This window comes from Lepus europaeus, chromosome 11, assembly GCF_033115175.1.
Source record: "Lepus europaeus isolate LE1 chromosome 11, mLepTim1.pri, whole genome shotgun sequence".
Taxonomy (NCBI): domain Eukaryota; kingdom Metazoa; phylum Chordata; class Mammalia; order Lagomorpha; family Leporidae; genus Lepus; species Lepus europaeus.
Window position 1 is genome coordinate 82,205,887 of NC_084837.1, and position 15,417 is coordinate 82,221,303.

At 46.0% G+C, this 15,417-nt stretch overlaps 1 protein-coding gene across 1 annotated transcript in view; it reads right to left on the reverse strand.

Moving 5' to 3' along the window:
• RORA (RAR related orphan receptor A) overlaps positions 1 to 15,417 on the reverse strand; it is a 99,696-nt gene that overhangs the window by 30,974 nt on the left and 53,305 nt on the right. The window contains exon 2 of the mRNA XM_062206047.1: positions 10,257 to 10,342. Within this exon, the coding sequence (XP_062062031.1) occupies positions 10,257 to 10,342 (86 nt within the window). The remainder of the gene's footprint in view (positions 1 to 10,256; positions 10,343 to 15,417) is intronic.

Genomic DNA, 15,417 nt, shown 5'->3' on the forward strand with positions numbered 1-15,417 from the left:
ATTAGGAGAGGAAGAAAAGTGGAGAGTATCTGGCTATCTTCCTACCTAAAGCTCACAGTGTGACAGCAGGAACCTGTCTGATTGGGCAGCAGGCCTGGAGATGGTCCCACTGAGTCATGAGCTCCACCTGTTGGGGAATCAGGGACCAAACAGCAGGGGCAGCACAAGCCAGTACATGGAGTTTTGGGTGGACTTGTGTATAGGAAATAAAGTGCTTCAAATATGAGTTAGCTGGGAAAGATATCAAGTATGTACTTGGGCAATTTTGTTACTTCTATAAGATGAGCCAGTGCATGGCTTCCTTGGGTTGCATTAAAGTTCACTTTGTTTGGATGTCACAAGATACAGAGAGGTTCAATTACAAACATGGCGGGCTTGAAGCTACCATGATGAATTTCAGGGAGTAGATACCTAGTGTGACTGTGGCACACTACCACCACCTAGTGGCAGCCTGCTATCATGCAGTCACTGCAAACAGGAAATGTTGGCAAATCACAGACATGGGCCTGTAGAGCGGGATTAAAGTTGAGATAAGGTCCGGAAGTTCTTAAACAGATGGTGCATCAGAGTTACCCATGAATCTTTTAAGAAACACTTTCGATCCACTGAGCCAGAACCTTTGGGGATGCAGTCTAGGCCTACATGTGAATTAGAACCATATGAAATTTAAAGAAATAATGTGCAGAACAAAGCTCCCTGAAGATTCTGCCTCCTCTTATGATGTTACCAGAGATATCCTCTAGTTTTCCTGATTTTTGAAGACCAAAAAAAAGCTCAGGTTGTTAAATGACTTGTTCAAGGTCCCCCTGGTGTCAGTGTTGGAACTGGAATGCCAGTGTCCCCACTTTTAAGTGCAGTGTCCTCTGACCTATGTATCTCTTCTTATGTGCTGGACTGCCAAAACCTATGACATGGATTCCATGTTGCCCTGAGTCTTTGCAAGTGCCTGTTGCCATGTTTCAGTTCTGGTATCTGCCTCCCATTCTCTAGGAAAGTCTATTACACCCATTTTTTTTTTTTTAATGATTTATTTATTTGAAAGCCAGAGCAAGTGCACATCCATCAGCTGGTTCACTTTCCAAATGACTACAAAAGTCAGGGCTGGGCTAGGACCCAGGAACTCTATCCTGGTCTCCCACATGGCGGGCGGGGGCCCAAGTACTTGAGCCATCATCCCCCTGCTTCCCAGACACATTAGCAGGGAGATGGATTGGCAGCAGAGCAGCTGGGACTCAAGCTGACACTCTAATAGGGGACGCCAGGGTTGTAATTGGCAGCCTGAGCCACTGTGCCATAACCCCTACCCCCGGAATACTTTTTACAAAGCAGTATGGCTGTACACTATGAATTTGTTCATGAGCCCCACAAAGACTTGAGCTTCCCGGGACTGGGCATGAGCTTATGGTGATCTGTAGAAGACTCGTATTAAGGTACAAGAGTTGAATGCTGCTAGAACTTGGTTAAATCTGGTGGTTAAACCTAATCATCATTAAAAACAAGAATCCATGTAAAATAATCCAGTAGGGACTGAATGGTGAAGAGGCTATATGATTGTGTGTATACCTCTTCCCTAGTCAGGGTTCAGCAGGAGGGCACGTGGGCTGGCTGGCTGGAATGGTGGTGGAAGCAGTCACACCACAGAAACTGGCAAATGCTAGAGCAACCAGGGTCTGACTTCTTGTTTTGCATATTATCTGGATTTAAAAAGTGGTGGTGACACAGACGAAAGTATCTCATATCTGCAGCCAGCACAGCATGAGTAGCATGCAAAAAATGGGAGGAAATACTCTTCCAGCATTTGAGAAGTGCTATCTGATCGAGAAGCCACGCGCGTCACCGCTGACGAAGTTCCAAAATGCGTAGCTGTCGTTTCACTTTCTTATTCATTCGGGCAAATGCGGTGCCAGCCGACCTCCGTGTGGGAACCATAGGCTTTCGTCAACCACAAGTGCAGACAGAGGAGACGGGCACAAAAGGATTCCCTGAGAATCTTGTGTCTAGATGAAAGTTAAGAGGAAGGCCACCACGTGCAAGCGTGTACGACTGTATAACATGGGAGCCGTGGCACACGCACCGAAGTCATGCATGTACAAATAGGTGGGCACTTTTCATTTTTCCAGAGGCCAATTAAAAGCTTCCCAGCCTGTTCGCAGCTTCACCCCGGTTTGGGGTAGGCATTGACCCACATGTGGGGCCCTGGAAGGCCCCTCCCTGACTCCCACAGTTTCCAAAAGCCTGTGTCCTCCCTGGCAGGCCCTCCCTCCCCCATCCAGGTACTCGAGGTGAGCTTCATTTTGTCTCACCACCTGCCTCATGTCCGAGCGGCCACCCGCCCACTGAGGCTACCAGCAGCCACCTTGGCGATTCTCAGATCCGCCTCCTGCACCTTCACCATGGTCTTCCTGTTTCCGCGTCTGCCGCTTCCTGAGACCGTCCGGACACAGCCTCCCACCAGGTAGTGCTCCTTCCATTCCACACAGTCCTTAAAAGAGCTCTTTCTGGAACCTACAACCGGTCAAGTCGCTTCCTCACCTGTCAGCCCTCAGCAGCTCCCCACTTTTGACCAGGTGGTGACCGCCTGCCCGCGTTATCTCCCTCTTCTCAAAGCAGCACTCTGGCCGTGCCTCAACTACTGCGTTCTCAATTCTCCCAAGGATCCCTGTCTCTGACACCCCCTGGACAGCCTCTCCTCCCCTTCTGCATTCATGGAGTCCTTTCTCTGGGAGCGCCCCTGACTCTGCCCCTCCCTCGTACACTCTGATAGCCGTGGATTCAGTCCACTCCTGGCCCTTACATGGCTGTGTTATTTCTCTCTCTCCCTTGAGTCTTTCTTTCCAATAGCTAGCCCAGTTCTTAAAAAGTCAACATATACTTGAATGAATGACCAGAGGAGAAAACAATCATAGTCATTGAAAACAGTGGTGACTATTCTATGCTGAGCACCTAACTCTATACTAGGTACCATGTAGGAAACTTTGCCAACCTTACTACTTTGCAATTCACAATAACCTACAATTTGCAAAGCAGTTTTATATCTGCTTTACAAATGACAGAATTACAGTGCAGAGAGGTTAAGACATGTGTCCCAAGTCACCCACAGCAGATTAGGGGAGGAGCTGGGAATTGAATTCCTGAATCTTAGGTTCATCATATTCCAAAGAAAATAGACTTCTGAGTGTACCACAAAAACAAAACACACGCCCAGGGCAAACTGAACCCCCTTAAACGATAAGCCACAAAACAAGCCCCAAACCACTTTGCCCTCTGTAGTCCAAGTCCCACGTGAGGGTTCAGATGAAGGAGGTAGCATTCTCTAGGGTCTGGGACACCAGGTTTCTATGTGGGCAGGGAAACCCTCCTTAATCAAGAGGTGGGAGATATACACAGCACTGCCCACTGGAGGTATTCATAGTTATGCCCAAGAGCATGGCTGGCTGGACGCTGAGCTGGGCTGTGTAGCTGGGAAGGGGCTCAGAGGTCTTCCTCCCAGGGGGTCCCTTCTTGCTTGGGGCTCCTTCTCAGTGAAGCACAGGCTGAAATGCTGATCTGATGTTTGGTCTTTTGACAATTTTCACTTAATGAATTGATTCCTACAGTTCATTAACATACCCACTTCCACTTCTGTGTACACATATGTCTTAATTAGCTGCTCATTGGCTGTTTAATTACAAGAAAACAGCTGACAGCTGCCTGGCTGAATTCTAATGGCAGACGCTTTGGAACGGCGACACATTTGCTTTTGACAACCGAGATTTATTCATAAGTCTATGATTTATTGGGAATGCTCAGATGCCTGCCCCAACCATTGTATTTCCCTACACAGCTCAAACTTGGGGATTTGGAAGACTGTGGAAATGGGTGCAAGTCTCTGCCTTCCAGTCTACTGCAGAGGCTCCTGGTACAAAAGGATTGTATTTCAGAACTCTATATCGAAAATGTTCAAAAACACGGGGTGAGAAAGAAAGAAAAAGCAGAAAGTTAGGTATCTGGATAAAGGGAGAGAAGAGGACAGTTGACAATGTCCTGCCAGTCCAGGGAGAGGGAGAGGAAGTGATACAGCTGGGTGGGAGACAGGAAAAACAGCCCCCAAAACAGCCAGTGAGGAAGGAAACTTGTTCGTTCAAAAAGAGGAGGCAGCCTCCTCTGAAAAGTTAGCAGGCACAGCCCCACATTCATGCAACTGGCAGCACTGATCATGGAAATTCAGATCTCCTGTTCAACCGTGACTTCCCTCCCAGTAGAACCCTATGCGCAAATAATCTAGGATTACAGCTGACCTCATGCAGCAAACTGCGGAAGTCCAGGTGTCTGTTCTTGGTGCTAGAGTTTGGCGCAGCGGTTAGACAGTGCTTGGCACGCCCGCATTCCATACAGAAGTCCCTGGGTTGGAGTCCCAGCTCTGATTCTGATGGCAGCTTCCTGTGGATGTGTACCCTGGGAGGCTGCATTGATGGCCTCAAATACTTGGGTCCCTGCCATCCACACTGGGTGACGTGAGTGAGTTTAGCCTGGCGGAGCCCTGGTTGTTAAGGGCATTTGGGGAGTGAACCAGTGCATAGGAGATGGATCTCGCTGCTTTTCAAATTCTGTGAGAATAAATAAAATCTAGCTGCTTGCTATTGCCTGCGCTTTCTCATATTCAGAACCAATCCCAGTGAGCACACTCAGCCACCGTCGTTCCCAGGCAAGCATGTGAGGAGGATGCACCCTGAGCCAGGATGTCTATGACTGGGCCTTGATGCCAGCAGTTACTGAGACAGGATGAAGACCCAAACACATGAGAACTGGAAACCGCGGATTGGGGTTTGACCTATCTCTACCACAAGCATGGAAACAAGCATTAGGCTATCACCTCTATATACCAGAGCTGATGTTTTGATGTCGTGGGCTTATCCTTCCAATTTTTCATTTTCAGTGGCTCGTTCAGTAGCAGAGCCCTGCGTTGGGAAGTATTAGCATGAATGGGTCAGGATTGAGAAGTGGACAGAATTGGTTCAGGGCTGCTAATACTTCACAATCAAAATAAAAACATCAGAATCCTCTAAAAAGACAATCTGGGTCTAAAAGGAATATTCGTGGCAAGTTCTTTTTAACCTTCAAAGAAAAGTAAAAGGATCAGTTATGTACTCTATATATCTTTGAAAAGACCTTTAATTTTTTCAAAGGTTTATTTATTTACCTGAAAGAAGAGTGACAGGGAGATATCTTCCTTCTGCTAGTTCATTCCCAAATAGCTACACTGGCTGGGGTAGGCCAGGCTGAAGCCAGCATTTCACTGGGTCTCCCACATGGGTGGCAGGGACCCAAGTACAGCAGTTGTCTGCTGCTGCTTTCCCAGGCACACTATCAGGGAGCTGGATCAGAAGTAGAACAGCCAAGACTCCTACCAGTGCTCTGATAGGGGATAGTGGCGTTGCAAGCCATGGCTTAACCCACTGTGCTACAATGCCTCCCTCTTTTTGTTAAAAAAAGAGGAAGCTTTGCAGAGGACATCATCTGAAATGTATTAATTGAACATAAAAACTTGATGAGCAAATGATACTCTGTTCTTACTTTTTCAAGAGCAAAGAGTCTTAAATGTCATCAGAAAACTATTTGCTAACTCCAGCATTGGACTGTGCATTACCATTATAAAACCTAGAATTAAAACTAGGGAGCCCATGGGGTCAGCACTGTGGCGTAGTAGGCTAAGCCTCTGCCAGTGGTGCTGGCATCCCACATGGCACCAGTGCGTGTCCCGGCTGCACCTGTTCCAATCCAACTCCCTACTAATGCGCCTGGGAAAGCAGTGGAAGATGGTCCCAGTGCTTGGGTCCCTGCACCCACCTGGGAGACCCGGAAGAAGCTCCTGGCTCCGAACTGGGCCAACGCCAGCCGTTTCAGAGTGACCCAGCGGGTGGAAGACCTCTCTATCTGTGCCTCTCCTCAAGTAAATAAATAAATCTTCAAAACAAAACTATGGCACCCACAAGTCTGAAGGCTGTAGATAAAAAATGTGTGGGTGAGTGTGGTTATCATCACCATCAGCTGAGAAGCCACTGTGTGTCACGATGATGCTGGGAACTGAAACGGAATGAGAAACAAAACCATTCACTTTTTCCTTTACTTTGAGGACTGAGCCTTGACCCCGACAGCAGCATCCTCTCGTGGTATCTTGGGCCCTTTCCTCAGCCCTCATGGCCCAGGACCTGACCCCCGCCTACCTTACATTCCCGGTCCCATCATGTTCAGCCAGGCCTGGAACTCAATTCTGTTCCAACAACTCAGGACAGAGCTAAACCCGCCAGGCCTGGGTGTTAACATATGTTCTGAAATGCAGTGCCCAGAGCTCCACAGTACCAAGATGCTGCCTTGTCACTCTTTCAAAAGAACAAGTGCAGTGTCTTTATCATCACCTGGGCATAATGGAGTCCTTCGAAACGTGGGAATGATGCCCCTGTCTACCAATGACCTTCCCCTGCCCACAGAGAATCGCCCTTGGCTCCAGTCAAACTGAGTGACGTGCTGTCCCCTAAATACAGCCCCAGACTTCTCTATCGCTGGGCTTTGTCTCCGCCATTCCCCAGCCCTGAACGTCGAGTCCTTTTCTGCCTCTGCTCCTCTCCAGCGCACCTTGCTCAGCCACTGCCCTCTAAGCCCCCTCCCCATGCTGCCTCTTAGCTCTCACACCTGTGCCATCCTCCTCTCTACAACTTGACCATGAACTGCTTGAGGGAAGGATTAGGTCTTCTATGTCTTTGGATCCCTTCCAGTACTCCTGGCTCCAAGGCAGGGCTCACACTACTATTGTTTTTATTGGCAGCTTCTACATAATGCATTGCAAACTATCCTGGAAATAATATCTGACTCAACGAGGGTTCCTATGAGGGTACTTCAGAAAGTTCATGGAAAAATGGAGTTAGAGCACAAGTTGATTTTAGTATCAAAAAATAAGTACAGTTCGTTTCATAAGATGTTTTCTACAAACTTTAAAAAAAATTTGAGAGGCAGAAAGAATTCCCATCTGTTAGCTGACACTGCAGGGAGCTGGAGCCCAGTATTGAACCCATGGACTTGGATGCTGGAGGGAGCCATGTTAATCACTAGACTAAATACTTGTCCTTCTAGGAACGTTTTGAAGACTTCTTAAACGCATAGATTGCAAGATTTTTCTTGCACCTGAGTAAACTTACCTTCTTAATTCCAACTTTTCACCAACTTTTTGAAGTGCCCTCATGCAGAGCATTACCAAGGCACTAAGGAGTTGGCTCATAACGACTGGAACAGCCAACACTTAGTACCAGCTTGTGACGTGCCTGGAATTCTGAGTGCTTTACCTGAATGCATGGGCTAACCCTACACAAAGCAGGAACAGTGACCACCCTTTTACAGATGGGAATGGTGGGGCCCAGAGCACCTGCTGGCTAGCAGCACAGCTGGGACTCCAACCCAGACAGTCTGGCCCTGGAGCCATGGCACAAGCTGTCTCTCCACAGGTGGCAAAGGGGATGAGGAGAAGGTGAGCTAGAAGTAGTCTAGAAAAACAGAAAGAGCTGCTAAAACTTAGACCTTTTTTTTTTTTTCTGCTCATTTGCAATGTTTAAATTATGTGGGAAAACAGGTAATTATTTCAGCCATTACATAGGGTTCACTAGTTTGTTCTGGCTTCATCTTGTTGATTTTAAAATGCATTTTAAAATACGTTCACAAAATGGTTAGCTCAGAAAATGACCCAGTCACCTTCCCCCCTCCTATTAGATATCTCTACTTAGACATTTTCTTCATGTTTAATTATACTGTCACAGAGATAAGTGATTTACAATTGGTCATGATATAACCCCCTTCAGCTAGGTAGTAGGTGATAAATAATTAACATCAATGGTAGAAGTTTCTTTGCCATAACTAGGAATAAAAATGTCACAGCAAAGAGAAACTGTAATCCAGAACAAACAGTCTGTGCATCAAGAATAAACACACAACGCTATCCAAGTCCCAGGCTGGGCACGGGCCCAGTCTGTTAATAAAATAACGTTTTAATTGTTTAGTGGCGTGCACTGTATAAAGTCGAGAGAGCAGAGGCAGAGAATTACAGATAAGTGAAACTGGCTTTGGCCTTGAGATAGCACACAGAAGAGATCTCAAAGGGAATCAGGAACAAGGACACCTGTGCACTCGGAGCTGCCGCTTGTTTTCCTGGGGCAGTGAGAAGGCGTGCTGTGTAAACAGAGGAGTATGCACAGTCAACTTGGGTTTTATAGAATGGCCTGTCAGTTCATCCTCCAGCTGCTGGGATCTATCAACAGGAGGCGGTCCTTTGTCGAGACTGCAGACTGGACGTCAAACTCAGAGGGAGTGAGGTGGTGTTCAGAATGCTGCCTGGGACCTTGCTCATTGAGGAAGACACCTGGGTGGTATTCGGGGCACAGAAATCCCATCTGCTGGGGCCTCCTCGTAGGGAAGCACTGCTGTCTATGTCACAGGGAAAGGCCACGTCCCTTCTACCAGGTCAAGGACGGCAGCTGCCCAACCCATCAAGTAAATCAACTTGGAAAGTCCAGGAGTGACAGCTGCCGTGGGCGGATCCCTTTCTTCCTTCCATCCTGGCATGGGCCAGGCGGGTTAGTTTATTGACTGAAGAAGGGCAGAGAGAGGAAGTTAAAAGCACTTCACGTTTTTCTTGGTTTTAAGGGTCACCATAGAGATGAGTAATTCAGAATCCCCTTAAGTAGCCTAAAAGGCTGGTGTTTTTTTATTTTTTAAATTTTTTAATTTTTGTTTTTTTCTTTTTTTTGGACAGGCAGAGTGGACAGTGAGAGAGAGAGAGACAGAGAGAAAGGTCTTCCTTTGCTGTTGGTTCACCCTCCAATGGCCGCCACGGCTGGCGCGCTGAGGCCGGCGCACCGCGCTGATCCGATGGCAGGAGCCAGGTGCTTCTCCTGGTCTCCCATGGGGTGCAGGGCCCAAGCACTTGGGCCATCCTCCACTGCACTCCCTGGCCACAGCAGAGAGCTGGCCTGGAAGAGGGGCAACCGGGACAGAATCCGGCTCCCCGACCGGGACTAGAACCCGGTGTGCCGGCGCCGCAAGGTGGAGGATTAGCCTAGTGAGCCGCGGCGCTGGCCGGGTGTTTTTTTATTTTATCTTATTTAGGAACTGCGGTGGGGTGTAGCAGATCTCAGGCTTCACTAAGATGAGACCACCAGGCAGTATTTGTTAGGGAACGTTGCAGTGATGACTGTGGTAAAACGAAGAACTGAGGAAATGATAAGGCTGATCTCCCTGAAGTCTTTCAGTAATTATTTGTGTCTGTAGGTGACGCTGTCATCGATGACACTGTATTTTCCAATTTCACTACAGGAAAGCTAACCCATGGATTTCATTTTTTGCTTCGGTCTCCAAAAGCCTTAAGGCTGATTCAGGCCTGGTTGTAGCGATCAGCTGTCTCCGAGGCTTCCTGCATGTTTAAATAGTTTCTCTGCTGTTTGTTTTGCACTGTTTTATCCTGTAAGCTGTCTCTGGGCCTTTCCAATACAAGCAGGAGGATTTAAATCTTAATAAATTGAAATTTGAATAACAGAGACCATGGGGCTTTGGGGGTCTTGAATTACTAGGATAAACATCTCTATTTCCTATTCTCCCATTATGCATGTGCTGCACATATTGCTGTAAGATCAAGGTCATTAATAATAAAAGTAATGATTACAGCAATAATAATATTTAGATTTCAAGAGCATTTTTTTAAAAGAATATTCCCATTCCATTCTTAGGAGGAACAGGTGTTATAGCCACTGCAAGATTTAGGCATTCCCAAAATAATACAGAGAAGCGGTGGTGCCAGAACTGGAACTCGGTTCTTCTTTTCAGCCTTCCCATAATTGGGCCAGATGGGTTAACATCTGGGTGCCAGCAGTAAGAGTCAATCACATTCCAGTTTAACTTCCTGAAAATGCCTAATCAGAAATAACAGCTTGTATTAGGGACATCACAGAAGATGTCAGCGACTGCACATCCACTCAACCAATGCTGTGACCGGAAGGGACCCATGAGCAACACTCAAGCACCTTACTCTAGATTCCTGTTACTTTGAAGGAAGGAATAAAAAGGTATATATAAGTTCCTTAATTATAACTTCACATCAAAATAGTTATCCTGTCCCGTCATTTCTCATCACTCCAAATTTCAAGGAGTGGAATTTTAGGATGATATCAAAGCAAAGAATAGCAATCAGATACATCCTAACATTAATAGAAACAACAACAACAATTAAAACGGCTTACCTTGCAGCCTTCACACGTAATCACACCATAATGGATTCCTGATGATTTGTCTCCACAGATCTTGCATGGAATAATTTCAATTTGAGCTGCAACAGAAGCACGCAACCAGTTAATTACATTTTCTTTTAAACACCTTATAAAAGCGTTCCCTGATCAGCATTTGTATAGTGGAAACTAATAACCTGCTAAACATTATACTGCATTAACTATTCATTGCTGAACTGTGAGGGTCCCCCTGGAGCCCTGGACTAAATTATGGCTGCTCGTTATATAATAGCTTTCGGGTTATTAAAATGGGTCATTTGAGAAGGTGTTTAAGAACCCACAGGAAGACTGGAATCAGCATTTCAAAGCCTTCAAGAACTGGAGAGTTCGCAGTTTAGGCCTCAGAGCAAAGCAGATCCTAAAATGTTTCCTCCGATCTCATTTTCCATCATTATTTTTAAAAGGTCATGGATCTGTCTTGGCTGAGCATTGCAGCTGAACTGGTGGAGAAAAAAAAAATACTCCAAAGAGTCAGGTCTACTTAGGAAAATGATTCAATTCAAAACATTAATAAGTTGCAGATGAGGGTAAGAATTTCTTTCTCATCTTTTTTTTTTAAAAATTAATATAGTTGCCATGTGTTAAAAATTAGTCCGTTTGTGTGTGATCCAGATCTTTCAACCGTAAAGTTAATATCCTCTCTGAATTTGGTAGTGATGAATCCCAACAAATGGGATACATCGCTGAGTTCTTTAACTGTGGAAATTGATTTCCTGGTATTGTAGGCACGTGTTTGTTACCACGTGATTTCTTAAATCAGTCTGGAAGACTGCATCAAATAATTAACATATCACACCAGAGTTCTCAAATACGACAAAGCACATGTCTAAGCACACACATTGTATCTTGAGGAGATTTAAAGTATAAGTAAGGATTAGAAAAAAAAAACCAAAATAATCAGGCAAAAGCAAGTGCTTGGATCGCATAGTCAATAGAACTTATATGGTACATAAGAAAGACTACAGCTGAGCTGTGTCGAGAGGAGGGCAAGAGTCAATGGTGTACCTGGAAGATTCCATTACACCAAATTTATTTTCCATGGTTTTCACTATAAGATATCATGTCCGATGATCTACTACACTGTACACACAAACACAATTGCAGGTGTCCACATCTATTTCATTTTCACATAGCTCCTCATACCTTACAGAAAGCAGTGCCCCTAAGGAATGCGCTGTGTAGTGTAAGGTGAGACACAGAGCCCATGCTTTGTTCTGATGTAACCCGGTACCCTAGCACAGTTTCCACAACCACTTATTTTGGATTTGATGCCATGTTGTATCCAATGCCCAAGACCACACATGAAATTACTGGATTCAACCTTATAGTCAACCATATATGTTCAGCCACTTCCCTCTAATGGGATCTAGTTCAAGTATTTTGGGGACTTTTAGCAGAATACAAGCTATTCTGGAAGGAGGGTCCTTTTCCTACCCATCATTTTTGCTGCTGGCATACTTAGTTTTTGCTTGTCCAGATTTAGGAACTGTTCAAAATCTCACACCCAATGTATTTGCCGTAATCTGCAGGCTTTCTAATACCCCAACAATGATGTCTTTGTACACTGTTGCCTACGCATGGTCTGAGTTATGCGACTTCATATGCTTAAGGCAGCACTGAACAAAAACTGTCATTGGCAACTCTGCCTCCCGATGTTATTGCCCAGCTTGACAGCTTCAAGAAAAACTCTTTAGGAACTAGTAGAAAAATAACAGTGCCTCACCATGATGGCAAGGGTTTGTGCCCCAGGTTCTCTCCAGCTGCCGACAGTGTTCGGCTCAATGTTTTTTTCAGAAATTAGAGAAAGTCTGAAAGGCGAAGGTGGCTGAGAGTGAGCGTCTTGATTTCCCCACATGCATCAGCTGGCCTATAATGAGAATCAGCCTCCCCTACTTGGACCTCCAGGGACAGAGGACAGGGACCACCACTTAAACAGAATTTACATCTGAAATAAAACCAAACACAGTATGGCTTCTGTTGGTGTCTCACTTCACAGTGTAATCACAGCCATGAGAGAGAAACTTCTTTACAGCCTATAATTTAAGTCAGTATCAAAACTACCCGAGGCAATTAAAACCACACTAAGGCTAAACTCAGGCCTTTCAAGTTAGGATCATTCCATCGTAAAGATGGGGAGATAAGGCGTATCTCCATTTAGTCCTCCCTGAAAACATGAAGGGCCTGTGCAAGCCCTATTGGGAATGTTGAGCAAAGCCGTTTATGGATCAGACTGAAAATGAGATGCTGCCGTTGAGAGTGCGGGGACTGGGGTTGGATTACCAATGGGAAGTGCCATGAGGGTGCACAAGGCAGTGACCAAAATGCCTGCTACCGGCCTGAGGTAATCCTATGGACGGGGAGCTCTGCCCACCATGGAGGTGGCCCTAGGAGTGCCATCCTGGCGCCAGCACTTGTGCTCATGGCCAGGTGGGGGATGAGGGGACGCAGGCAGGGAGGAGCTGCTGCGACCCAGGAATCCTGGCCTGAGGCTCCTACATCCACTGGTCTTCAGCCTTGTTCCAGCTCCCAGGGTCTTTCAGATCTGGAGAGCGACCTCGAGCTGAGTAGGGGCCACATCGTTGATGAAGGGAATGAGTGGACTCACTGCAGACCGATGATCACATCCATGCAAGCGGCCACTCTCCTAGACCTCTGTCCCCACTGGGTTTGCGCTTAGTTCCTGGGGGCACCATTGGCTAAAGAGTCAGGATCTGTTAGAAAGCTCACAGCCAGGGGGTGGAAAGGGCTCTCCAAAGCCACGTGCAGGGATTCTGATTGGTCAGAGCATGCCACACCATCAGTGTGACCCCAGCATGGCTCTCTCATCTCAGACTATTTCAGCTGCAGGTGCTCTTCAGGAGATGACTAAAATCCACCCACTCCAAAAGCAAACTGAATGCGATCTGGTCCACATATTGACATTCCTCGAAAGCAAACATTCGTGGACAGGAGCAGAGCACTGAGCCCTCCCTTTAATCCAACAATGCACAAAAGCCCTCTGTAGTCCCCCTTTTAGTCCATTTACAGCATTCGAATGAACCAGAGGGGGGGGGAAAGAAAGATGTAGTTAATGCCTTGCAAATTTTTTCATAGAAAGGCAGTTTAGTCCCCATAAATTTGAGTTTTCAGTCCAACGAGAGAAGGAAAAGGACCAAAATCCCTTTGCTCTTCATCCCACGGGCTTTTCCATTTTCTACCAGACAGTGTTGTGTCTTCTCAAAATAAGCTGCTTTGAACACAAATTATGAGGCTTGGCCCATATACATACTGCACACATTCACGCAGCCAGCATTTCAAAGGCTGAGTTCTGTCAGACACCCCAACTGTCAACGTTCACAAGCATATTGATTAAATTAGCTCACATCCATATTCATCCCAGCAAAGAGGTTTATTGTGGAGCGGAGTATGCGAGGCAAGACGCACACGTCTAATCATGCGTTGGCTTCACAATGAACAATCTTGCTGGGAAAAAGTCTCATTTGCCCACATTCTCAGCACCGCTGCCTAAATAATTGGCTCTCTCTCATGCACCCTCAGTAATTCAGGCATGTTCTCTCCACCTGCAGAGTTGACAACAAGTGGCAGAAGGGCACCTGGAGACCCTAAAAGGCAAGGGAGCTACTGAGCCCAGAAGAGGTCCCTGGCCTGGGCTGGCACCTAGCAGGATACTTCTATAAAAAAGTGTGTTTTCTGCCCTGGACTGAAGTGCCTGCATCACATATGGGCACTGGTTCAAGACCCAGCTGCTCCTCTTCTGATCCAGCTCTCTGCTATGGCCTGGGAAAGCATTAGAAGATGGTCCAAGTCCTTGTGCCCCTGCACCCACATGGGAGACCCGGAAGAAGCTCCTGGCTCCTAGCTTTGGATCGGCGCAGCTCCAGCCGTTGCGGCCAATTGGGGAGTGAATCATTGGATGGAAGACCTCTCTCTCTGCCTCTCCTCTCTCTGTATAACTCTGATTTTCAAATAAATAAATATATATATATATATTTTTAAAAAGTGTGTTTTCTGTTAGAGAAGGAAACGGAACACGAGCTATGGCACTGTACAGATTCCCAGCGCTTCTATTCCTTCTCTTGATCAGAATCCGATGCGTTCCTATAGGTGAACATCTAACATGTAACAGAGCCACTTCAAAGAGAATAAAGTTTATTTTTGTGCAAAAAAGTGGAACTCCATGGTGGAGAGCCATCATCCTATGCATTCCTGGTGGACTTTGTGAAGTTTCCTCACGTTTGTGCCCATAAAGCATTAGGCATCATCTCCTTCGCTCCTACGGCTCTACTCTGAGGTAGGTGTTAAAATTATCGCTACTGTCATCTTCATTCATATCTGTATTTTTCACATGGGAACACAGAATAACTTGTCAAAGCCAGAGAGCTGGGAAAAGGCAAGGCTCGTTCTCAACGTGTTTTTTGGCCTAACTCAGCTTAGTATTTTTTTTTTTTTTTTTTTGGCTTCCTGGTAATTTCTCACCTTATTGTACTGCTAAGGCTACACTGTTCCAGGAACAAACATCACACTCCTCTTGGTATACAATCATTAACCAAGGATCAAAAGACATTGTCTAAGCAATCTAGTTGGACATACACACTACACAGAAACCAATGTCAAGATTCTTGGCTGGGAGTGACGCTTAGGGTTTGCAGCTGAAAATCATCAATATTCTGGGCTAGTCTCAAGTTTACAAAATTCTGGGTAGAACTTTTGACCTGAAAGTGACTGACACCAAGGTTTAGCCACTGTTAACGCTGGCTGGGTAAAGTATTTAATCTTGCCAGTACTCATTTTGCTATCTGACCACTCAGTGAGTGATATGATGTGTAAGTGGCAACACAGATAAAATACACATCTATAATGATCTTTTCTCTAAGTGTACCACACAGTTCTCAGAAATACCTGGCACTCCGTAGTAGTAATTATCGCTGTTAAGGAATTCTGCCTTTTGGTGAAATTTTTCTCTCCAAACTTCAAGCTCTTTCCCAAGTGAGGATAGAGAAAAGATGCTAACTTTCCAAATCACGAGATAGGCAGTTCATCCCAGCCCCCACAGCAGTCCTGCACCACACTGGCACTTGTGTGCTGTAGCACAGTGGGATGTCACAGCAGCTGAGGG